This window comes from Neovison vison, chromosome 8, assembly GCF_020171115.1.
Source record: "Neovison vison isolate M4711 chromosome 8, ASM_NN_V1, whole genome shotgun sequence".
NCBI classification, from domain to species: Eukaryota; Metazoa; Chordata; class Mammalia; order Carnivora; family Mustelidae; genus Neogale; species Neogale vison.
Window position 1 is genome coordinate 132,086,401 of NC_058098.1, and position 25,438 is coordinate 132,111,838.

The 25,438-nt window shown below is 45.1% G+C and overlaps 1 protein-coding gene across 3 annotated transcripts in view; it reads left to right on the plus strand.

Annotated features, from left to right (window-relative positions):
- CYRIA (CYFIP related Rac1 interactor A) overlaps nucleotides 1-25,438 on the plus strand; it is a 105,132-nt gene that overhangs the window by 52,529 nt on the left and 27,165 nt on the right. For 2 of the 3 annotated variants that reach the window (XM_044262047.1, XM_044262048.1), the window contains exons 4-5: nucleotides 3,882-3,977; nucleotides 23,133-23,212. In XM_044262047.1, the coding sequence (XP_044117982.1) occupies nucleotides 23,143-23,212 (70 nt within the window). In that variant the 5' untranslated portion in view covers nucleotides 3,882-3,977; nucleotides 23,133-23,142. The remainder of the gene's footprint in view (nucleotides 1-3,881; nucleotides 3,978-23,132; nucleotides 23,213-25,438) is intronic. The other variant, XM_044262049.1, reaches the window with a different exon arrangement.

The window sequence follows — 25,438 nt, forward strand, 5'->3', positions numbered from 1 at the left end:
AGAGAGCCCGGAGCCCCAGGGCTGCTCAGGCCACCGGGGTGGTTCCGAGTGGGCGTGGTGGCCAGGAGGGGATGGAGGCAGGACATCGGGTGGTGAGGAGGAGAAGGATGGAGGGATGAGGGAGTCGTTGGGAACGGGACGTGGGGAACAGCTCCGGAGAGAGGGATGGCTTAGGAGCGCTTGTGGGTGTTGGTATGGGTGGGCCTGAGAGCACCCGGAGGGCTTCCCTCCACTTCGTCCAGCTCCATGTCGGGTGGGGGGAAGCAGAGGGCTCCGGATGTGCCGTGGAGGCCCCACCGCGCCGGCAGGACTGGAGCGGGCCCGCTGGGCCGCAGTGAGAGAGCACAGGCCCCTCTGTGTGCGCCAGGAGCCCCGGGCCGGGCCTCCTCTCCTTGAAGGGCCGACAAAGACTCGCTTGTTCTCCCCTGACATCAGAGCTCGCCCTCAGGACTTCTCTGTTCTTCTGGGGCAAGATCTCACACAGTGATAATAGCCTGAAAGGGAAGGGCGGGAGCCAGGGAAGATGGGCTCAGGCGTCGCCATGCCAACGTGCTCCCCGGCAGAGGGCAGGGAGGTGGCGCTGGCCACGTGCGCCTGTGCCCTCGCGGGTCCTGCCAGGACCAGTGCTGAGCTGCCGAGTGGCTGGTCTGAACCACCCGGGGGGAGTCACTGGGCGCAGTTCTGAGGTGCCAGCTGCGTGGGCAGTAATGGACCAAATATTGGGGGGCCAGCTTAAGTATCGCTGCATACACCGAGTTGATTTCTGTTTTTTGTTTTTTTCTTGAATAAGCATTTCATTAAAACGCCTGGGTTTTCTATTTTAACGAACGCTTAGAGTTTTGCCTTTGAAATTTCATAAAAACTTACTGTTTAGGGGCTCCTGGATGGCTCAGTCAGTTAAGCATCCAACTCTTGATTCTGGCTCAGGTAATGATCTCAGGATTGTGGGATTGATCCCTGCATCAGGCTCCGCGCTCAGAGGGGTCCCTGCTTGAGATTCTCTCTCTCCCTCTGCCCTTACCCCTGCTTGTGTGCTCTCTCTCTCTTTCTCTCTCAAATAAATAAATAAGTAAATAATTTTTTTAAGAATTAAAAAGAAAAGCTTACTCTTTAGAGGAATCTGTAAGATCAGCTGGTCTAGCTTCTGCCTGATCTTTTTTTTTTTAGGTGAATAGACTGAGGCTGGGGGAAGTAGGAGGCAGTGTGAACACAGTGGGGGGAATAAAAACCTTCCCACCTATCCAGTCCCAGGCTCCAGGATCGGGATCCTGTGTATAGAGCACTTAGGCCAAGACCTGGCCCACAGCGGGGCTCGGCAAACGCTGTCCCCGATGATGCTGTGAACTTCCATGTGTGCCAAGTGGGATCAATAAATGAAATGCTCATAAAACAAAATACATGTTAAACCAGTACAGGAGAAACTTCTGATTTTCTTCGTCCTACAACAACAGCTTGCTTTTGAGCTACAGGGTGAAAAGGGGATTTGACGCTGGAACTTCCAGTCCTTAGTCTAGGGCGGGACTTCTCCAGGGTATGGCTGAGGCCGCCGGCTGGCCGGGGAAGGTGAGCTGGTGTCTCCCCAGTCTCTCGCAGGTGCTGCCCACACTCCGCTGGGCACCACAGGACTGGAATCCTTTCATTTAGCGGGCTTCTCAGCCGGTCCCGACCCCAGGGCAGCCTCAGACTTCGTATTGGCATATACATGTGTCACCTTCAAGTGAGACTAAAATGCAACCGAAACCCTATCAAGCGCCTGCGGGGCGGCGAGCCCCAGAGCAGACGGAGAGCAGAGCTCTCAAGCGCTGTCATTTGCGGCCACGGACACCAGCCTGGGAACCCCAGCTGCAGGGTCAAGTTGAAATCAGGATAGCGCGTGGTTGAGTCATGGAGAGTGGGGCTAGCCTTGAGCGTAAATCTGGAGATAAACTCGGTGAGTTTGTTTGTTTGGTTTAACTGTGGTCTTGGTGGATCCATCCAAACAGGGAAGTCCCTCCGCGACGTTGCTGGGGTCTGTGTGTATTATAGATTTCCTGCAGAGCATCCTCTCTCTGTGAGAGCAACTTCGTCCGTCGGTGTAAAAACAGCCTCGCACTGGGGTACGGGACCGTCAGTAATGGAGGATCTCCCGCTGTCCTAATTTACACTTCCAGAGGGTTTTCCAGGTGTGCCAAAGTAAACTAGAGAAACTCATTTTGATGAGCTTGGGAGAGAATTTCAGCCTTCCCCTCCACCCCCTTCCATTTTTTTCTTTCTCTTGCATTCCAGCTGGAGTCAAGGTGATTCAGCCATAAGCCATGTTTCCCTTGGAGGAAAACGTGACTTGGGAAATTAGCGAGAGCAGATGGGGAGGCTGAGTACTTACCCAAAAGGTGGAATCTACTGATTTTATTTCCCTCAATTGCCATGGCTCCCCTGGTGGCAGTCTGGTTAAGATCAGTGCTTTGGAAATGACCTTGAATGGGAATTACGTGAATTATAGTATTAAGTAAGCATTGGGTCATACAGCTGCGAATCTGAACACTTGTTACTACGAAGAGGACAGGAATAAAGTTTAGAAAATATCCGGACTTTGAACTCCGTCCTGCTGAGTTGTTCTTTTTACAACTTCTGGCTTTGTACAAAGGCCCTACCCTGACCTGGTCTGGCAATTCTAACGTGGGCCGAGAATGCCTCTTAGTGGAGAGCCTGTTAACTGCAGGCTCTTGCTTTTGCCCAAAGAAAAGCTCCAAGAAAAGCACCGTGTGAGCAGGAAGACATCACTTTCACAATTCTTTAAACTAAACAAGGTACCTGCTTTTGAAGGGCATCGTGAGAATCAAATGAGATCATTTGTGAGCAAGCTTCAAACAGCATGGAACGCGGGAGTATCACTGACTGATCATTGACTGTGACCGTGGTCATCTGACCATGAGGATTTGGGGAAGCAGGGGATGGCCCAAGTGGTCTTTGGAGCCCCAGGATTTCAGTTTCAGAGCCCTCTGTGTGGGCGGTGACCCATGGTGACCAAAGCGGCCCCTCGTCTCCTGAGCTGGGACTCCTCTTGCCAACCCACCTGCCGGGGGGTGCATTCTCACTGGGCAAGAATTTTGAGTCAAGGAGGCTTCCATGGGGGCACCTGGGTGGCTCAGTCAGTGGGCGTCTGGCTGTCGATCTTGGCTCACGTCATGATCTCAGGGTCCTGAGGTCCAGCCCCATGTCAGGCTCCACGCAGAGCAGAGAGTCTGCTTACGATTCCCTCTCCCTCTGCCCCTCCCCCAGCTCTCTCTCTCTCTCTCCCTCTCTCTCTCTCTCAAAATAAATAAAAAACAAAGAGGCATCCACAAATGGGAATCACAGCGCTGAGACATATTATTTTGTCATTTCTGTCCCTGACCTTGGGCTTCTCCGAGCTGGGCCCCTGCAGCCTATTGGCAGGGCCCAAGCGGGGCCGGTCACAGGCTTCTCTTTGTGAGAACGAGTCGCAGGCTGTCTCAGAGCCTGCCGCCTGTCTTCAGTTCACTTGTGCATCCCTGAGGCTGTAGTTTGCCTTTCAGATGACTCAAATTTTCTTTCTTTCAATTTTCAAGCATAGCATGAGATCCCTGTCTGCTTCTCCCTATGCCAGAAACTAGTTATATCTTTATTAAACTAGGTGAAAGGGGGGAAAATATTACTTCTCTCCCTCCTTCCCTCCCTCCTTTCTTCCCTTCTTCCTTCCTTTCTCCTTTCCCTTCTTCTTTCCCCCCTCCCTCTCACTCTTTGTCCCTCTCCTGCCTGCCTATCCTCTTTCCTTCCCTCTTTATCTTTCTAAGTAAATGGCCGGGACTCAGGAGACCTTGGATACCAATTTTGGCATTCATGCCGTCACTTCTCCACTCATTTTTTTTTTTTCCATTTATTAGCCAACACGTATTCCCCGAGCGGCCTGCTGTGGATTCAAGGATAAGTCTTGGCTCCTGCCCTGGAGGTTTTCACCTTCTAGGAAGAGAGGCAGACAGGTAAGCAGAAATGACTAGAATGTGCAAGGATGGCGTGTGAGGGCTCCTGGGGTCTGATGAGAAGCAGAGGGCAGGGGACATGGCCCCCACCCAGGACAGGCCCCTGACCAGTGGAGGATGGAAGTCGACTTGGCAGAGAAGTACCTTGAGAACAGGAGCAAATGCTGGTAGCAAAACCAGTCCCACTACTTCATCATGAACAGAAGACTGGGGTCTGCCCAGGGGCTGCAAAGCTGAGCGTGTGACAGTTGTCACTCCCAAGATCCCTCACGCCCAATCTCGCCAAGAGTGTGTGATCTCAACCATGAGGGACCTGGGCTTGGCTTCCATCCAGCTCCTTGGTCTCACCAGTAGCGAGATGTCCCCTGAGAGCTTCTCCCTCCAGACTCCAATGCTTCCTTCTACATGAGAACTTTCCAGTTTCTTCCAATCCAGATAAGTCACCTCTCCTCCTGCTCCCCTTTTTCAGAACACAAACCATAGTCCTCCCTAGAACATCCCATCCTTTATGGTGGGCTTGAACATGGCTTCTTGCCCTCACTGAACTGTGCTTTGCAGCGACCCAGTATTACTGAGCATGGGTCTCTAAAATAAGCAAATGTTCATGTACTTCTTCCTTAGACCATTCACCAACTTTCTTTACTCTCTGAAGGACTCGGCTAGGTATTGAGGATATTAGGGTCCTCGGAAGGAAGAGGTCATTTAAACTCAGGAGCAAGTGGCGTGGGTGAGCAGTGGTGTTGGAAATCTTTGGCGATGGGGCATCAGCTTAATTACATCGAATATAAATTGATACGTAGTCCAACAGAACCCGTAGAGTATTGCCAACTAAACAAAATCTTTGGCTAAAATAGTACTTTCTAGAAATTTTGAAAAAGCTTATTACTTATTCCAACGAAATACTGCCATTTCTTGGGCAATGTAACTAGACTTCCAAAGCCTTGGGATCTGTGTTAAGATCACTGCTTTGTCATCATGTGGTGTTTTTGTTTTTTGTTTTTGGGTTTTGATTTTTTTTTTTTTTGAAAATTAAAAGCCAAAAGACAAAGCTTTGGTGTTTGCAAATTATCCCCAACATAGGGCCCTGATGTCACAATTGTACTATTATTACAGTTGCGACGAGAGCTGATTTGGGCTTCTCAGGCTGGGACATGGCAGATCTTCAGTTCCCTCTCAAATTCCAAAGGAAAGGGGTCGAATAAGAGAATGTTCTATTAGATCTTTGGAAACACAGGAGAGACGAAACCAGGCTGTCCGAGCATGGCTGCACAGAGCTACGTTGGGGCCACTTTGTTGTAGATATGAAAATCATTTGTAGTTTGCACACCCACGCGTTTCATGACATTTGCTGCCTCCAACATGCTCAAGGGCTTCAGACCATGGAGTCATATCGGTATCCGCCAGATTCCGGCATCATTGCTGTTTTTCACAGGCTAACTCTCTAGCACTCCCTGATGGCAGCAGTGGCCAATTCATGTACAGCATGGGACATTCGAAAGTGCTGGGGTTCTGTCGCCACTGTCCTTGCCAAAGAACATGAAACCCAAATGGCTTCGAGGAGCAAGACCAGGGCGGCTTTTGCAGAAAGTGCTGTCGGTGTGGAATGCTGTGAGCGACATGGAAAGTGCATCCCCCATTCTAATTAACTCAGCTTGTGATCTGACATTAGGTTGCCTGGACGCATATTTGGAAATTGTTGCACATTTTTACTGTATAAAATCCTAGGACGCTGGGACAGGGCCAGTCCTTGCGGGCAACAGATGATAAGGATGAGGCTCAGAGCCGGGAAATGACCTTCCCCAAGGCTCTGCAGCAAATGAGTGGCTAAAATGAGATTAGGATGCAGAGCCCATGGCTCTCTGTGCACTTGGTGGCATTACAGAGGCATTATGGTCAATGGCACGTCCTGTGTCCTTCAGGCCTTGGGTGACATGATAACCATCAGACCTATCCAAGGTGTCAGGCTGCATGTCTGCCCAGGAATGTCCTTACTCCCACTCTCTGGTTGCAAAGTTCCTGTATCATCAGTCCTCAGCTGAGTCTTCTGACCTTCTCTCCCTCCCTCCCCTCCCCTCCAAAATACTTTCTGTTTTACAGCTTCATACTGTTCCTCATTAGGACCTTGCTCACTGGCCAGCATTTCCCCATCCCTTACAGTGACCACTTCTCCCTCATTCTTATGCAAATGACCTGACAGCCTCTCTTCCTGAGGGATATGGAGGAAAAAACATAGCTTTTGTTGACAGAGACGCTCCCTGGGCTCATGGGAGTTCTGTTCATGAATGAATGACCATGTGTGGCATTCCTACTATGTGTCAGGCCCTAGTCTAGGAGTTGAAGGTACATATATCAATGGTAATAGAGATTTAAAGGAAAAATAAAGACAGTGACTAGGGTTGGGGGGAGGTTGGTGGTGAGGTGAGGTGAAATCCTATTTTGGACTGCGTGGTTAGGTTGGGCTTCACTGAAAAATTAACCCTGAAGAGAGGCCTAGAGAAAAACCATGTAGATGTATTAGAAGAAAGCATCTGGGGTAGAAGGACTAGCAAGTGCAAAGGTCCTGTGGCAGAAAGGCATGTGGTAAGTTCAAAAATGAAAAGGTGAGGAGGCGGAGGTGGCTGAAGCAGAGTGAAAGAGAGGAGGTTGCAGGAGATGAACCACGTTGAGATACCATCACAGAGGTACTTGTGGACTGTGATAAGGATCTTTAACCTTACTCCAAGTAAAATAGGACACTGCTAAAAGGATTTAAGCAGAGTGACACGATGCAACTTTAAAACATCATTACAGCTGCTAGATAGGCAATTAACCAAGTGATTGCGAGCAAGCAAGAGCAGAGCTGGGAAATCTGTTTAAGGGGCGACTCTGATACTCTGGGCAAGAGGTGATGGCTTGTGGCTTGGTCTAGCGCGCTGGTGATGATGGGTGTGAGACGCAATTGGATTCAAGGTACATCTTCAAAGTATAGCTGATGGGATTTGTTAACTTGGTTATGGGGTATGAGAGAAGGAGAGACGTCTAGGATAACACCAGCCTTTTCGGACTGAGCGTCTGGACTGAGCTGGGGAAGACTGGAGCAGGGCCGATGTAATGTTGGGTGTATTCAGTTTCAGCTGTTTATTAGAGTCAAGTCGTCAATTAGATACAAGTCGGGAGTTCAAACAAGAGGATCAAAGCGACAGATACAAATTTGAAAGTCGTCCGCCTCCATCTCTAAGATGGTATGGAAAACCTTCACGGATATCCATCACTGTGCAGAAAGTGGAATTCTTCATCATGGCCCAGAGGACAGAACTAGAGAGGACAGAACTAAGAACAGTGGTTGGAACAATAAAAAGAACAAGAGTAATAGTGAGTTATGGCCGCTACCGTTCATGCATCTGGCTGCTTAGCTATGGTTGTCTCATTATTTCCAACAGCCACCCTTGAAGAGGTTGGAATAATCTCTGTTTTACTCATATCGAAACTCTGACTCAGGAAGGTTATAAATGTTGTTAAGCAACATTGATTAAGACCACCCAGCTCATACGCTGGCCAAGCTGGGATTCAGCCCAACTCCGTGTTGCCATTGCCTTGCAGAGCAGCAGTCAGGAAGCAGATCACAGCTCAGCTGAAGGAGTTTAAGGACGGCTGCCTCTGCCGACAGGGTGTATGATGTAAAGCAAGCGGGGGGGGGGGCGGTGCAATTCAGAGATGAGACACAAGACAGAGTCATGCTTCTGCTCTAAATGCCAGCTACAGTTTAAAGCAACAACATTACCAGGAGGTGCTTGTTGATTTCCTTTCCTAGTCCCAGAGGTCAAAGGACAACACCCACCCTCCCGGAGGCAGGTGTGCATTGCACACTGGCCATCGGCAGGCTTCCCGCCCTGCTGTCCTCTAGGGTAGGCCAGGCCACAGGCAAATGAGTGCTGCAGACTCCCATCTAGGAGAGTAGAGTGGACTCTATCTAGGAGACTAGGATCTGACTTTCCAAGGTCTGAAACTAACACAGGGTACCGTAGAGGTCTGAACTAGGCTCTCCAGACCCCCCCCCCCCCCAAGCTCCTGCCTGTTGCACTGCAAGACTTAGAAGGGAAAGGGGAGAAGAGGTTGGGATCTTGAGAGCACCATCAGCCAAGCATCACTGGCATGCAGTTCCCGAGATGGCCAGCAGAGGGGGCCACGCGCCCGGGCTTCTCCAGCCCACTGCCCGAAGCCATGTTGAATGAGCGAATGTCTGCTGCAGACTGTGAGATCTAAATGTCGCCTTGGCAGGAAATCCTCGAGGAGCACTGCGGGGTTGTGCAAACAGCCTTACAATGTCCGCTTGTGTGTGTGCACTCGGCTTCGCCTGCGTCGCCCACAATGCTCTGTTTTTTTTGGATAATGGGGCTCTGTGGACCCATACGCCTTGTCATGCAAAGGGAGGGACCTGTATTTGTCATAAATGGGCTCTTGTGTGATTAATAGCCAGGCCGGGAGCGCGCAGCAGCCGTGCAGCACCCGGCTTCAAGTCCTCATGGAGGCGGTGATCTGAGTGGGCTTTCTTCTTGCCCAGAAACAGCAGCGCAGTATTTATTGCTCAAAGGGAAATGACTTGTTTGCATTGTGGCTGCAGTTTCTGCTCTGCACGACAGGAGGTGCAGGAACCGAGTATCTCTTGTCAGGGGCTGGCTGCCGGCCGGATACCCCTCCAGCTACCTAATCCACCTAATCGGCATTACCTTCATTTCCTCAATAGCAACCTGGCAAAGGAAGTGTTATGGTTTGCATTTTACAGATGAGGAAAACTCCCATTCAGAAGAGTAGAAGGACTTGCCCAAGGTGTCCAGAACACATGGCATTCCCACCAAATGACTCTCTCCTTTCCAGTGTGGTCCATGATCCACACAGGTGAAGATGCCTGCCTTGTCCTATACACTTGTGCCTATACACTGAATCGGTGATTGTAAAGTAGGTGAGGAATTTCCATTCCCAGGCTTCGGTGTGTTTATAGTACCTCCTGGAATTACATGCAATAATAATAATAATAATAAAGTGGGTCAGTGGATGTGTGCATTTCCCCAAGAAGGCTGACGTCCATCAGATTCTTGAAGTCATCTGCGATGGTAAAACAAAAGAGGCAGGTACCCAAAGATATTTCTATTTTGGGAAATGCTTCTTTTTCTCTGACCTCTTCCCTGCACCCATGACTATTTTCTCTGTTGAGTGGATTCCCAGCTGACATCTGAGTGCTGTTCCTATGCCGTGACTGCTCATCTCATTCTTCCGATCTGTGTCAGCAGACCTAAGGGAAGGGGCTGTGTGCTGTGCGGGACCTGCATTTGGTGCCCCGTGGGGAGGGGGAGGGAGGATGGATTGAAACGGGTGACATTCTGAGAATGAAGAAGACCTAGCGCTTGAAAGAACTCACAGCAAGGAGGGTGGCTTATTTAGCCTGGGAGTCAGGTAGGAGGTTTCTGGGAGGACATGCTATTTGATTTGGATCTTGAAAGACAGACAGAACATCTGCAGGCAGAAAAGAGGGGAAGGGCATTCCAGGCAAAGGGAATAACATAAGCAAAGGGGAGGGAAAAAAAAAAAAAACAACAAGAAGGAGTCCAGCGCTGTTGGCACTGTCCATATTCTGGTGCCACTAAAGGACATAGCGTTCAAAGAGCTGAACTTGAAAGGGAGCTCTGGCTCAGATGGTATGGCCCTCAGTAGCATGTTTTAAAAAATTGTACTTCTCTTAATTTGACAGCTTGGAAAGCATGGATGCTAAAATGCACCTTCCTTCCCCCCAGCTAACCCCACGTCCCGCGCAGCCACGGAGACTGCCGCAGGAAGCTCCTGGCTCGGATGCCGCGTCTCCCGTGCTCAGCAAACCCTCCCTCCTCACCTCTCCCGTCCCTGCCTAGGCTGATGGTCCTCGTCACCTGCTTGGGGGTTCAAGCCAGGGATTTATTTGGAAATGTTTGTTTAGGGACACCTGGGTGGCTCCGTTGAACACCTGTCTTCGGCTCAGGTCATGATCCCGGGTCCTGGGATCGAGCCCCGCAGAGCGTTCCTTCCTCAGTGGGGAGCCTGCTTCTCTCTCCGCCGGCTGCTCCCTGTGCTTGCGAGCGCGCCCTCGCTTTCTCTCTCTCTTTCTGATGAATAAGTAGATTTTAAAAAATCATTTAAAAATGTTGATTTGGTCTGCTAGGGACAATACTTTGAAATCAAGCCGATGGCTGGCTTCGGAAACTGGAAACCAAAGCAGAACCACTCCTGTCTGTGAGGTTTCAAGGGAGGTTTTCAGGCCCTTCGGTGCCCTTCATGCTTGAGATGGAATGCGGCCTGACAACTCCCTTGGCTTCAAATTCTTCAGGTTTTTAGTACGCCAAATGGCTGTTGTTGGTCTTTTTGACACTTACCTAATTTCTTACTTTCCAGGTGCGCCCCCCCCCAAATAAATTTGATCTGGGAAGTCATACCCCTCATGCTTTGACAAGCCAATTCCAAATCTCCTTTGGTATACAGATGGGCCCCAGTTTAAGAAACCTCGACATCTGAAGATCTAGACTTACACATGAAGTCATCCCACAGCCCTGGGGTGGGTGGGATTCTCCAGGCAGCTTTCACTTCCCAAAAGAATTTCCAATAGCGCCCCCCCCCCCCCCGTCCTTATCAACCTGCCAGGACATATTTCACACGCTGACAGGGAACTGTGGAGGCAGAGAAACTTCAAGCACAAATGTTGTGCGACACAGCTGCCCATGGAGTGAAAACCAGGCAGAGACAAGAAGAAAATCCTTTTTTTTTTTTTTTAAATGTTATATTATAAGGTAACAGACACGGAAGAGATTTAACCCACCAGCCTCCATTTTGCACATGGCATTTCCTGTGACAGGCTCGGAGACAAGTCCGTGATCTGAGGTGCTCGGGGTATCTGGTGCTGCATCACTGGGGGTGAGGGGGTGGGGTGGGGATGGTGACTGGAGGGATAAGGAGATACTGTGGCAAGCAGGAGGCATGGAGAGGGACGGGTCTCGGGGAGATGTGAAAGTGACATGGACAGTCTAGGACAGAGAACGGATCTGGGGAGTGGAGAGCGTAGCGGGCCCAGAAATCTCAGGTGACACTCGGGTTTCCGGCTCATACCATTGGTTGAATGACGATGCCTTGCACTGATTTAAGGGAAGGGAGAGATATTTGCGGCAGATATTAAAACCCAAACCCAAATCGCGGTGCTTTCAGGAAATTCACTTAAATTTGCAGGCCTGGAGGTGAGGAGGAAGGGCGGGTTTGGGGCGAGGGTCTGAGAAGTCGTCGCAAGTCTTCCAGGCAAAAATTGGGAGTCCGGAGGGTGTCCCCTGGGAGGGCAGGAAGGGTGTGAAGGGAGACGGGTGGAGACGGACATCTGAAGGTTAGATGGAGGAGGTGGAAGCTTAAGAAGGACACTGAGGGACGGGAGAGGAGCAGAGACCGGGGAGGCGGGTTTGACCCAGAGCGCGTCCAGCAGGACCTCTCGGCAGCTCGTCCCTGAGAGGAAGGGGGGCTGGTTGCTTGTTGAGCTGCTTACCCAAGAGGGAATTCTGGAAAAAGGAGATTTATAATCCAAGAGGACGGACAGTGTTTAAATCACTGAGGGTCTGGACAGCCCAAATTTTAAGTAACTTCTTAGTGTTTCTTTTGGTTTCTAAACTGAAGCCATCCCAGAGAAGTCGAATAAATTAACCACCAGACAAAAGGCATTTCCAAGACTAGCCGTTGCTGGTTCCACCAGGGGTCACTTTCCCTTTGGAATTAGGCAGACCTGGCCTGGGTGGCTGAGACTGTCGGCCCTCGTCCTCGGGCAGGGGCAGGTTCACCAGCCCATTTGCTCATCACCGTGCTGTGTTCTTGATTTCACAAGTAGATGGGAACAAATTCACTAACGACTTCCCAGCGGTGGGCTGGTCCAGAGTAAAGCCCAGTCGGATTGTTTCCATCTTTTTTTTTTTTTTAAAGATTTTTATTTATTTGTTAGAGAGAGAGAGATACAGAGCGCAAGCACAGGCAGACAGAGTGGCAGGCTAGAGGCAGAGGGAGAAGCAGGCTCCCTGCCGAGCAAGGAGCCTGATGTGGGACTTGATCCCAGGACGCTGGGTTCATGACCTGAGCCGAAGGCAGCCGCTTAACCAACTGAGCCACCCAGGCGCCCCGGATTGTTTCCATCTTCACAAACATCTGAAATCGAGGGACATTTTGACTTTCACTCCTTAAAAAAGAATCGGATTTTGCCCTCGTTTCTTGGAGGCTTTTTGCTGCTTTAATATTGATGTTTATGGGGAAATTAGCTATGATGAGGTTAATAGTTTATTTTAGAAAACTGAGCTCAGATATTGAAAGGGCTATTTTAAACCTGCACTTTATCATTTTGTTCCATAATGGTCTCTCTCTCTCTCTCTCTCTATATATATATATATATATATATATATATAATTTTTTTTGAGAATTCACACAGATTGTCTTATGACTGGACTCTAGCAGTTTGAATTCCACGGGGAATGCCAAGCCCTTTTGAGGGACACCATGGTATTAATGATCGATGAGAATATTCAAAGCATATTCCCATTTGAGTGCCATTACTTGTAGTGTTAAAACGTTTTGAAAACACATTTTAGCCATTAACTCATTTTTATTGTCAGATGAAAGTGCTTTAATAGACTCACTCTACTTCAGTTTTCCTCCTTCATCTCAGAATGAACTAATCTGTTGGGTTCTTGGCAACCCATTCGGCAACACAACAGACAACCTTACGACTCCGGTACACAAGTGGCAGATGGAGAAGGAAAGTCCAGCCCAGCCCACTTATCTGAAATCGCTAACCTGGTTTAGCAAATTCCAGCTCCCGGAATTTATAAGCTGAGCTATTTCATTCCATTGGTGCCTATTCCCCTCTCTCCCCAGCACAACAGGTGCTTATTTTGTTTAAGCAATGTATCTTTATTTTAGTCAAGAGGTATTTTTTTCAGATTGAAAGGTAGATTGTCTTACCAGCCCTCCTAAATTCACAGATAGTCCCAGAAACACTTATAAAGTTGGAGATGGCCTGCTCTTCTCCATTCTGCTGGGCAAATCTTGGAGCACTGTTGTAGTTAGAAGGTCAGACTTTGGATAAAGGCTGACAGCAGGATCCAGGGAGAGGCACTGGCCCGAGAGCAGAGACCAGGCTCTCCCTGGAGCTCTGTTCCCGAGTCCGGGCAAGTAACTGACCGGGTTAGCAGTTCCGAGATTTTTGAATTTCATAAACCCAGTAAAATTTCCAAATAAACTTTGGGGATTTAGGATGTAACGCTCACCGTTGCTTTTTAAAATAAATTAAAACACTGCTACATAAAAATGTTTGAATAGCTTTAGTTTTCGGCATGGCTCATGACATAGCCTTTATTTTTCTTATTTTGCTTTAGACTAATTGATGCTTTGGAACCCCTGGGCAGAGCAGTTAAGGATGGCTTACTACGTTTTAGTGTTAACTGTGGGCCAGGAACTGTGCTAAGTGCGGGGGATACAGTAAGGTATAAAACAGCCCGCCCAAGACCTGACCTTGAGAGAGGCAAGGAGAAAGCGTGCAGTCAGGGTCCAGGCTGATAAGCACTGTGACGTAGTAGCACAGCGTGACGGGTGAGCAGAGAGGTAGAGCTCACTCGGGTGAGGGGATTTTGTTTTAGCAGAGTGGGGTCAAAGAGTAGGGAGGAGTCAGTGTGCTCCTTCTGCACGCCCTGGTTTCCAAACTCATACTTCAGAGGGAATTCCAGGGAGGCACTTGCCAAAACTAGTGCTTAAAGGTCACGTGAAATTGGATTCCAGACCCTGCTCTGCCACTGTGGGCTTGAGCAAGTTTCTAAATCCCTAAGATTCTTTCTTTATCTCTGAAATTGAGAGAATAACTGTTCCTCCCTCATATGGTTGTTGTGAAAATCAAGATGTGCTAATACATGAGAAGCTCTCATCACTATGACCTGCAAAGCATTAAAAAATATTAGTTGTCATTATAATTGGAAGCAAAAGGAGATGCATGTGCAAGGGCCCTGAGGCAATCAAGAGCAGGGCTCCTTTAGAGAAGCACAGGGTCTGGGGGGGAATGTAGGTTCCCTGGAGAGGGAGGAAGACAGGGAACAGAGGCGATGAGCAGAGGCCAGAGGCCTGGTTCTTCTGTGCCCAGTGCATGTATCTGGTTGTGTTATATCCTGCAGGCACTGGGGAGCCGTGGAAAAGAAAGTAACATAATCAGATTTGTGCTTAGAGAGAGTGCGCTGCCAATCGTATGGAGATGAATGGCGGGGTAACAAGATGAGTCAGGAAGATCAGTTTGGGGGCTGTTTGCAGGATGCAGACAAGTTCTGTTGAGTGTCCGAATTAGCATAATCAAGGTCTAGCCCCAGAGAAGTGTGCACAAGTGTGTGAACCGTCCACGGGGATGTCCTTGTTAGGTCGCCAATTAGCACGTTCTGATGAGACCTTACGAACTTGCTGCAGAAACCCTCCACTGACAACAGTACGTCACACTGTACTTCTTACATCTTAAAGAACCAATTAGGTGTCCCAGTTACTTTCTGTGTTGGCAGATGGAGAGGCAGGATATCTCCGTTCTGGTCCCTTCTTTGGCCCTAATGTATTTTGGGTCCTTGAGCAAGTGCTTTTTTGTAAAAATAGGAGCTAGAAAAAGATGATCCCAGTTCTATTATAGAATGTACTGTGATGACATTTGGGTGATCAGAAAGTCCAGAATCTATTCAGAGACTTAGGGAAGGACACTTACTATACCTGACCCATGAGTTCTGGTCCGTAAAATGGGTTCAATAATACCTTTTCTACATTTGACACGCGCTGGTTGTTGAGGGTGATTGTGGCCAGACACCTCTTTGACAAAGATGTGATATTATATAAATATATGTCATTGCTGTATTTGTGACTGGTCGGTGGCTTATATGCTATGTTGCAGAAAAATGTTAGGATAAACCAGGCTTCTTATCCTGCAAAATACTGAGTTATAGATAAAGAACCAAAGTCTTTGATTTCTTAAAATCTTTGTACCAGGAGCAGGGATGCCAAGTATTATAGATTCTGGAAGACATGGTCTCATTCCATATGTTAACAAAAGCCATCCCTTCTGATAGAGGCATTGGGTATTCATTGTCTTAAACCTTAAGGAAAATATATTAGAAGGTAAAACCCTGTGGGGTTACTGTTTTATCTATTCTTTTCTTCACGTACTGTTCTTTATTGATAAAGGTGGTCTTGACTTTGGAATTCTCCTTTCAAATAGCCATAGCCCCTAAAGAAATCTTCTGAGCGCTTATTCTCTAATCAAGGACATTGGCATTGAAATTCTGGTGGATGCAGGAAAAGGTCAACATTCCCAGTCATGCCCGCACCCTGGGCCTGGGTCCTTGTTATTCTCACTTAGAGTAAACAGATTAATTTCCTCACAAACTATGACCAAGTTTTTAAAGACAAAGTTCGGATTTGTTTTATTCGGTTTTGCAATGGGAATATAGCTAATGCTATTACTCAATTGTTCCTTCCAAACAGTGCAGAGTTCCAAATTTTATATACATATAAATATACATATACATATCTATATATGTATATAGATATTTATATTTGTGTGTGTGTCCTTTAATTTTCTCCTCTCTTTTGGAACGGGAAATGTTAGCAGAGAACTGTTTTTTAAGAGTCTCTGTGTTCTACTGAGCAGGTTTAGAGCTAACTCCGTGGAAGTGGTCTTACGCCCGGAGCCAAGAAAGTAGTCATAGAAAATACCATGTGCACATCCCAAATTGTCACCCCTGGGAGATGAGGGCCTCCCTTGGCAGGGACGTGCGGGGGCTGTCTCTACAGGCACTATTAACACTCCTACAGTGACTAGAGAAACGCCCTCCTTCTAGACTCCTTGGAGAAAAAAAATGCGAAAGGACCCATTTCAAAATTATATAGCAGTAAAAGAACCTTGAGGGATAATCCCTCTGTGTTTGGAAGACTTGACGAGTTACCCAGCTTGTGCCCTTTGCTCTCCTCTCGTCCCTAAATCCCTCCTCTCCCCCGCAAACCCGGCTGGGAGGGCTGCGCTTGGCCGGTCCAGAAGTGTCGGGTGCTTCACGCTGTCGGGGCAGCTCATTTTTTATCCAGTCAGCTTTTCTGGAAGACCCCACCGCCGTGGTTTTCACCTCCCTCCCTATCTCTGGCATTGAGCAGTGCTCATGTGGAGAGGCCACTTTGGAATGGAACAGAAACGGTGGCTCCTCTTCCATGAAAAGAGAGCGCATGCGTGTGGTAACAGGCCACCTTGCGTGCAGTTTCCCCGCTCATGGACTCCCAAAGTCCCCAGACCACCCAGGGGCTAGAGCTCCAGGTCTCCTCCTGTGGGGAAAAGAGCATAGACTTATGCTCACAGTCTCTCAACGGCAAATGTGACTCTATCTTGTATTTCCCTCCAGTGCTCAGAAAGATGCTCTAACCACACGAACCTCTTTTCTCTCCAGTAAACATGAAGATAGTTACAGCAAGCTCAAGGGCTGCCGTGAGTTTTGAGTGGACTGAAATGTGTGGAAGCTCAAGTGTAGCGCCAGGCACACAGTAGGCACTCAATAAAAGGTGATGTTCTGGTCCCTCTTGTATATGGTATCATAATAATAGGCTCTAATCCCCCTGATTGGCTCTCAGTATGTGCCAAGTATATTCTGTGACTTTCACATTCATTTAACACTTCTGAGCACTTATCATTTATCAGAAATGTGTTATATGTTTCCTGGGTAGATCACATTCTTAAGCCTGTTGCCATCTCCCTAAATAGAATATGCCTCCCTGAGTGCTGAGGCCATGACTTCTGCCCCTGCATACCCCACCCCTGTGCCCTGGGTAGTCGGGCTGTTCAACTAGTAATTGACTGGTTCCTTCCAGTAATTATCACAGGTTGTTTGTTTGTTTGTTTGTTTTATTTCACAAGCAAAGGTGGAGGACCGGAGAGAAACTTTCCACCAAACTACTATCAGATTCCCTTGTCTTGGGATAGGAGCTTGCTTTTGCTTTTGCCTTTTATTTAGATAGGTCACTGTCATCAAGAGAATCAGTGCTGAAGAAGGCCAACACTGGCAGGAACCAAGTCTCCTGGGACCGAGTGGGCAATAATCATAACTTCCTCTTCTTTAGATTGCTGCAAGTCTGTACGTTAGTCCTTTGGCACTTCATTCCTTTTCAGTGGAGATGTTTCATGAGTCACTTTGGTGGGGTTTTCTTCATTAAATATTTGTGTTTTCCTTGGACTTTATGCTATGTTTATGAAATGGCACATAATCATTTGGTTAAAATTTGAAGTTTTCAATCATGATTCTAACGTTTACTAAAAGAGTGACCGAGTTGTTCCTGTTTTCAAAAGCATTTGTATATGCTTGGAATTCTTGTGCTGGAAATGGCTGATAATGTACACAACGTTATCTGAAGACGTCAGCCTCTGCTTATTACAAACTTGCATAAATACTGTTCTTCTGAAAATCTGGGGTTTTTCTTTAAATAAGGATTTATATTTTTTCAATCAGCTTCTATATTTAATTTTCATAATCCTCAGTTTTCTAAACCTTAGAAAATATATCTTTCTCCTAAGTATATTTTGAAGATAAAATAAGAAAAATATATCTAAAATACATTGTTTGGCCCATAGAAAAATATCTTGCCATGTCAACTATGAATGCTTTTAGATACTTATTAACCTGATGATAATGAAAGTGATTTGCATAAAGAAACATGGACCTTAAGAGACCAACCATGAAAGATCTAGAGAAAAGGAACTTATATTGTGAATCAGGGAATATTATACTTCTTTGATTCCCTGAATATCTTAAACTGAGTTGTAATGCTGAATCATTGTAGCAATATTTGCATGGCATTCTACAGTATGCACAATCATTTCACACCTGTTTCATTTAGTCCTTGTGAGATGTTATTATTTGACTATTTTGTAAGATGAGGAACCCAAGACTCACAACTGAAATGATTCGCTCTAGAATAATGGTAGAATTGGATGGTGCTTTCCATTTGTGCAGCTCTTTCAAGATTTTCTGGGTGATCTCCTTCATCTACTACTCATGGTGTCCATCTTTTGAGAATACCAGTGGGCCATATTGTTATTTTGACCTACTCTGTGCTTTAAATTCTCAAGACCATGTCTTAATCTTTTTTGGTGGACCCTAGCTTATAATGGTGTGGGAAAACAGGTCCAGCCAATAGCTAAAGTCAACATGCCAAGAACCCAGTAGAACTTTGCTTTGGTAAAGAAGGGGTAGTCCTGGAAAATCCAGCCATGGAAGAAGACGGGTGCCTCTAAGAGCAAAGGGCCATTCAGAGTGGTAACTGATGGCAAGAGAATTACGTTCCAACACTATTCTCCAAAAGCAAGAGACCTCCCAAGTCAAAGAGTCAGAGAGTGTCTTTGCAAGGCTCACCCTTTCCTAAGTTCTTATCCAACTGATATACCTTTCCTTTCTCTTCATTTGATAGCCAAGACCTTGTCCTCTTCCCTTGCTGCACCCCTACCGGACTCTTCCCGCAGAAATAAATTCAGATCTCACAACCCTGCCATGCACACTGTAGCTAGAGCAAGTCCCAGGAAAGCCTCACTTTAAAACAATCTCTGAAGATGCCAAAGGAGGTGTGTGTGTGTGTGTGTGTGTGTGTGTGTGTGTGTAAAGTAAACCTATAGCTCACAATACAGACAACACACTTTTGAGTAAGAAGCATGCTCTATACATTATGACTTGATCTCTTTTATGCCTGGAGTCCCACTTACCATCCTCCTTTGTCACTTCTATTTCTAGTAAAGTATTTTAGTACTTCAGCTTCTACATTTTTGGCTATACTTCCATCCTTCACATTGGTTCTCCTCCCCCTTGTGCATTACTGGGGAGGCCGTTCCTATTCCTGGAAATTTACTTATAGAAACTGCCAAGAATCATCATCAGAATCATCATCTCCATTTTAAGGGACTCAGGTTAAAGTCCTCCTAGGAGAAGCAGAGCACTTGCTGGGTTTCTGTATTCATTCTGATAGAAGCTCCGGCACCACAGGGGAGAATGGCAAGTAACTGGCGTTCCTTGGGACAGACCCAAATGCAACATGGAAACCAGAGTTCCTGATTTCTCAAGCACAGCCCCAAACTGCCTGCCAAACAGCTCTGCCCCACCCCCCCCATTCAGCTGTGAAACCACTTCTGTGCCCCCGGGAGCTCAGAGCCTTGGCTCCTCCTCAGATACGAACGACTTCTCTGTGTACTCTTAGGCACAGGAGATTTCTCTTTGTCTCAGCTACTTCTTAGCTATGATCAATTTTTCCTTTTTTTCTTTTTTTTTTTTTTAAGATTTTATTTATTTGTCAGAGACAGAGGGAGAGAGAGAGAGCGAGCACAGGCAGACAGAGAGGCAGGCAGAAGCAGAGGGAGAAGCAGGCTCCCTGCCAAGCGAGGAGCCCAATGTGGGACTCGATCCCAGGACTCTGGGATCATGACCTGAGCCGAAGGCAGCTGCTTAACCAACTGAGCCACACAGGCATCCCCCTTTTTTTCTTTTTAATAAAAAAAAAGTAAAACTCTACTTCTTCAGCATAACCCATTTGTTTTTACTTTCTGGACACCATATCTTGAAAAGGACCATTTTTTCTCCTTCACTTTGGCAAGCAGAAGCACAGGTCCAAATTGAACACTCATCTCCAGTGAACGTGAAGACCATACGGCCCAGATGTCCTATAATTCATGTGCTCCTTGCCTCTCTACCTTCTTCTTCCAACTCTGTTTTTACTTTTCTCTTCTCCCACTCTTGCTATGGATCTGCATTCTCTAATAGCATATAATAATGTATCTTATGTTCTTGTATTGAACAAGATAAAATATTTTTTAAGAATCTTTGTATGAATGAATGAAAGTATCTCACTAGGAATGTGTTGCATAAAGATGTATTTTCTATGCACTGAAGAGCTATTTTCAAAGATTGCAGAGTCACTGCCAGCAGGATATGGCTGGAGCGGTGGTGGAAACCCCATGGTTGAAGGTCCCTTCCAAGTGGATCCCGGGTCACCTCACTGACCGTCTGTGTAATGTTAACTCACTTTGCAGACCTGAAACCAGAATATTTTTCCATGAGTTCTTGATGACCTTAAAGAGGAACAAGAAGCATCAAACCTTTCTGTACTTATTCAAAGAGTGTGTCTGGAAATGCAGATTCCATGGGACTGGACTTGACCCCTAAGGCTACATAATATCCCACAGTCATCATTCCAGACAGTTCCTTTTGGGAGTATGAAACATCTAGAATAAGGGGAGTTCCTTAATTGACCACAGTTGATGTTAGAATCATGTTGCAAAATGTTTGACCATATCAGCCAGCTAGCTGAAGTGACCTTTTGAACAGACAGAATTCTGTAGCCGGCTGATATTTGAGTGTGTTCCTTTCAGTCTGTTACCAATTTTAAAGGCTTGACATATTTCCCGCCCAGGTAGTCTGACAGTAAAATCACACACAAGACAGAATTTTAGGAGGGAACTAAATCCAATCAGGTCTCTTGCGACACATTAATAGCGCTAAACCAGGAAAAATTAAGAATATTTAACTTCCATTAAGGCATTTTATGTGAAAGTTGGGACCACTACTAAACAGTAGAATCATCTTCCTACCAGGAATGTCTCTGGGTCTGAATTGGAATTGTTCATTCATCTGGATACAGATTCTTTCCAAGAGGCTCAGGAGGGTTTGTGAATGTTGCCCCGTGGCAGGAATGGACTACACCAGTTCTGAGCTTTCATTTGGCAAAATCTACCTCATACAGAGCTGTGCTCGAAAATTATCTTAAATAGAAATGTGCAAAAGGCATGGAAAATGACAGAAAGAATAGGGAAGATTCTTTTGGAAGAGGGAAGCATGGTGTCTGCTTCCCAGTGCACAAGGGTGGGTGTGTATGTGTATGCACACACGTGAGTGCGCATACCCAGATGCCTCAAGATGGCAGAGGTCTAAGACATATCTTGGCCAACCATCTGCCCAACACATCATTCATGTCTATATTTTTACAGGCTGCTAGAATACTTAAACACCATGAGTTACAGGAAGCTCACTATTTTACAAGGCAAATCCTTCACTATTCAGACAACTGGATTTTTTTTTTTTTCATGACACTGAATGAAGGTCTTCTTTGGTTATTTCTTCAGTGACCCTGGTTCTCTTTCCTACAGCTGCATACAACCTATTAACCCATCTTCCACAGGATAACCCTAAGTGTCCAGAGGCTGTTATAATCATGATAACGAGGATGCTGGCAATTGTCGTCATCATTATCCGTACTAGTAGTACTTCACCCTTCTTGACTACTTCCTATAAATGATGTGCAGAGCATCTCCTAACTGGATCTCATTAAGTCTCAGGACTTGATGAAATAGATACATTTCAAAAATTCATTTTACAGATGAGAAGACTGAGATTTAGAGAGATTAAGAGACTTGTCCTGGCTAACAGAGGTAGCAGGACACAGAACTAGGATAGAAATCGGGCTTCCCAAGCTCCTTTTTAGCTTATTAGTGGCCTATTCCATGGATGATGTGTGCAAGTGTTTTCTCAGCGGAGGGTGATGAGGACTCGAATATCGCCTTCTGCGTCCAAGGGAACTTCTGGCTACATACTGTCTCACACAAAGCACTCTCTGCTCCTCCCATCTGTCTTACAGTGCTGTATTTTTAGGAATTCCTGTATCAGCATAAACACTGTCTGAAGCCCCATGCATAGAAAACTGCAGCCCTGTGGTTTTCTTTTACTGGTCCAGTGATTTTTCAAGTTGATTCTTTACAAACTGAGGGGTCTGTGTCAGGAGTTAGAGAAATGCCTTCCAAAGAGCACAGCGCCCAGCATCAGATGGCAGCTCCACGAAGGTGTGCCGAATGAATGAGTGGACCAGTGGCCTCCTGAAAAAGATAATTTAATGTCTGAAGCTGAGAGCAGTAGAAATTTTCCCAATAACCTAAATATAACTATGTTTTCCCTATTCTTTTTTTTTTTTAAGTTGGGATTGCCAATATATATCAAATCTGTATTTCTCTGTTGGTTTGATCCACTTATGCAATTACACTGTGATTTTATTGAAAATAAGTTTTTGGATTAATAGCAACACTTTTTCATGTTTGCACTTCATGAAGTAGCCAATCTTGTTACCACTGAAATGTCAAATTGTGAGTTTCTTTTTTTTTTTTAAGATTTTATTTATTTTTCAGGGAGAGAGAGGAAAGCTGAGTGGGGATAAGAATAGGAAGGGTGGAGAATCAGACTCCCCACCAAGCAAGAGACCCAATGCAGACTTGATCCAAGGACTCTGGGATCATGGCCTGATCCTAGAGGCAGACACCCAACCAACTGAGCCACCCAGGCATCCCAAAAAATGAGAGTTTCTGACTTGCCAGAAAGTTGAACTTCTGGGAAGTCTGGCTTTCTGTACAGACCATAAGGGGTCCCTAGGGCTCTCAATCTGTTTTCTAAACTCTTTTCCTCAGAAATTTTAAGAAACTTTCCTTCCTGGGCAGATATTTTAATAATGCCCTCTTTGTGCTTGTCCTTTAACATGGTATGTTCCCACATCGGTGAAAAGGAAACAAAGCAATGCTAAAGTATTAATTGTAAAGATTCAGGGAACTGATGAAGGGGAGAAGTAAACAATGTAGAATATACCTAAGCTTTGCCTCCTATAACTAAAATACCTGGTTTTTAAAATAGCATGTTCTTTGGTTAACTGTCATTACAGGGAATGATATGTAAAACACAAGTGTTTTTTTCTAGAGACAGCTTGGGACATTGTTCTCACTGTCATACTTTATATGGCTTAGGCCAGATAACCCTAATTTTTAGAGAGCCAGAACCTCAGAAATGTTTATCTGTCCCTGATTCAGGAAGAAGTTGCTAAGTTATTAGTCATCGCCTGGTATGGAGATCCTTTGTATCTGGTCTTCAGATGCAACTATTGGGGGTCCTGTGTGATTTATGCAAGGTAATAAAATAGGTCCAACCCTTTAAAAAGTCTGTGTTTTTTTTTTTCTTAGAAGAAGGACAAGAAGGAGAAGAAGAAAAAGAACTCTATTTTTTTTTTTAAGAACTCTATTTTTCATCCTGCTAATGATATTTGGTTTTGTGTTGCTTCTCCTAGGTTTGCTGGGATGGGAAACCTGCTCAAAGTCCTTACCAGGGAAATTGAAAATTATCCACACTTTTTCCTGGACTTTGAAAGTAAGTTCCAAAAATTAAAAGATAATGATGAGAACTTGTTTGCTTTCTTTATAGTTTATTGATAGAGAAGTTATAACATAAAGATTTTATGTGATACTTCAATCCAAATGTCACTATGCATTTCTTTCTGGGTCTTCAAAGATTATTTCATTTCTTTCTTTTCCCGTTATTTTTTTTTAATCTCATAGAAAATCTTTTTAATGTATCCATGGTTTTCTTTGATTATAGAACAAGTTATTTTCATCAGCTAGCATCTATCATCATTATGTATTTTTTCTAATAAATCTTATGAAACACTATATCATATTCTAAAGAAAAATAGCACATGTAGTAACTTACAGAGATTAATATAAAACAAATATCACTAGATGTGAAAAAATTATCAAAACTAGAAAATAGGCATATAGATTATTTATTTCTGAGTCATTGCTCTCTGTTGTTTATGTTATTTGATTATATAAAACTATATAAAACTTTTGAGATATACTCCTTTTGTCTGAAGGTTATGTTTCTTTTATCAAAAATTTTATTTTTTTCTAATGTGAAATGGCTGTGAATTATGACTGAAGAAACACTGTCTTTTTTTCCTTATCTTGTTTATTTTTTTGATTGAATATATTTCCAGATGAGTGACACATTCATGTTTTATCAACTAAGCTTATGTTTCCACCTTCACTATTATGGTCCCCTTTTTCTAAATTGCAATTCCACAATAGCAAGTACATTAAATGTCCTTTTTGTCAGTATTCACCATTTGTTGCTAACTTTAACCTGTATTAAGCTTTAATTTTTCAAATATTTATGTATACTAAAAAATAAGTTAGAATTTCCTTACACTTGCAAGATTAAACTTGCAAACAGAGATTTTCTAGGGAAATGCTAGAAGACCCTTCAAAGATACAGTTAAGCAAAAGGTGACTGCTCCCTAGAGATATCTTTTCAGAATCTTCGGTAAGTGTAAGAGAGCTGCATGAAAAGGAAAAGTGACCCCGAAGCTCACGTGTCCTAAACATATATTTCAGATTTTAGATTATATTCAATGAAGGATATTTCACTTCTAACTTAGCTCATTTTCTGCTGCTGCCATTTGGTTGGATTTGGTTGGGTTGGGTTGGATGGGTTGGGTTTGGTAAGTGCCATAGTTGGGATCTATACCAGATTGATACGACACATTGAAAGGAATGTTTTGTTTGTGTGTTTGCTTTTTCCTGGTGTAACTTTAGCAAACACATATCTTCATTGCTGTTGCTCTTGTTGTTAATGAAGATTTATTAATAACTTTAAAGAATTTTACGAGATAAATGGCCTATTATCTCATCCCCCTAATCTTACTATCTGCATGTTTAGTTGATTCCTTCAACTTGTCACGTGCATGTTACACTGTTGCGTCCAGGATGTACAAGGTCCAAAATAGTGGTAAACAGAAAATACTCCATTCACCCAAAATGTGGGGGGAAGGGCATATAAACCCCTAGAGGAGTTAAATGCCTGCACTTTTCCTGAAGTTCTAAATGCCACATGCACCTGTACATCCTGTTCACAAATGCCTACTACGTTCAGTGGCCCCCATTTTTCTATTTAGCTGTTCTTGCATTTGTAGTTTTCTTGCTTTTACAAAGAGTAATACTGAGTTCTTTGTCAAGTCTAATTTGAAAAGTCTTCCAAGTGAGAAAATCACAGTCTATAGGAATTTAAAGCAGTGGTTTTCAAAGGGTGCTCTCTAGAGGACCAACCTTCTGGGGTTATCCCCCTGGGGGTCCCTGGCCCACTGCTGTTGCAGAGGATCTGTTGCTGTTTCTCTCTCCTAAGACCAAGCACTCTGGTCTCCTCGGTCTTGTACTTTGGATAGTTTCTTAATTTTTTTGTCTGTTTGTTTTTAAAAAGGTCATTGTGGCTAAAAAGGACATTTAAATATCTTGAAATTTTTTTTAAATATCTTGAATTTTGATGATGTTCTTTATGGTACCAAAACTCTACTTGTAGATCTGCCATAGTATCTTCAACAAGGTTCCTTGTGGACTGGATTCTTGTGCCTTGTGGCTTATTAGGACTAGAGCAGTAGTATGTAAGGAAAACAAGCAAACAAACAAAAAAACCTAGAAATTTACTAAAAAATGTATGGGAACTCTTTATTTCCCTGTCAATCCCGAGGAGAAAATTAACATTATTTCCCTGAGACTAAGAAAAGATAAATAGCTGGGCTGATGTCACGTAGGGAATGAGTAA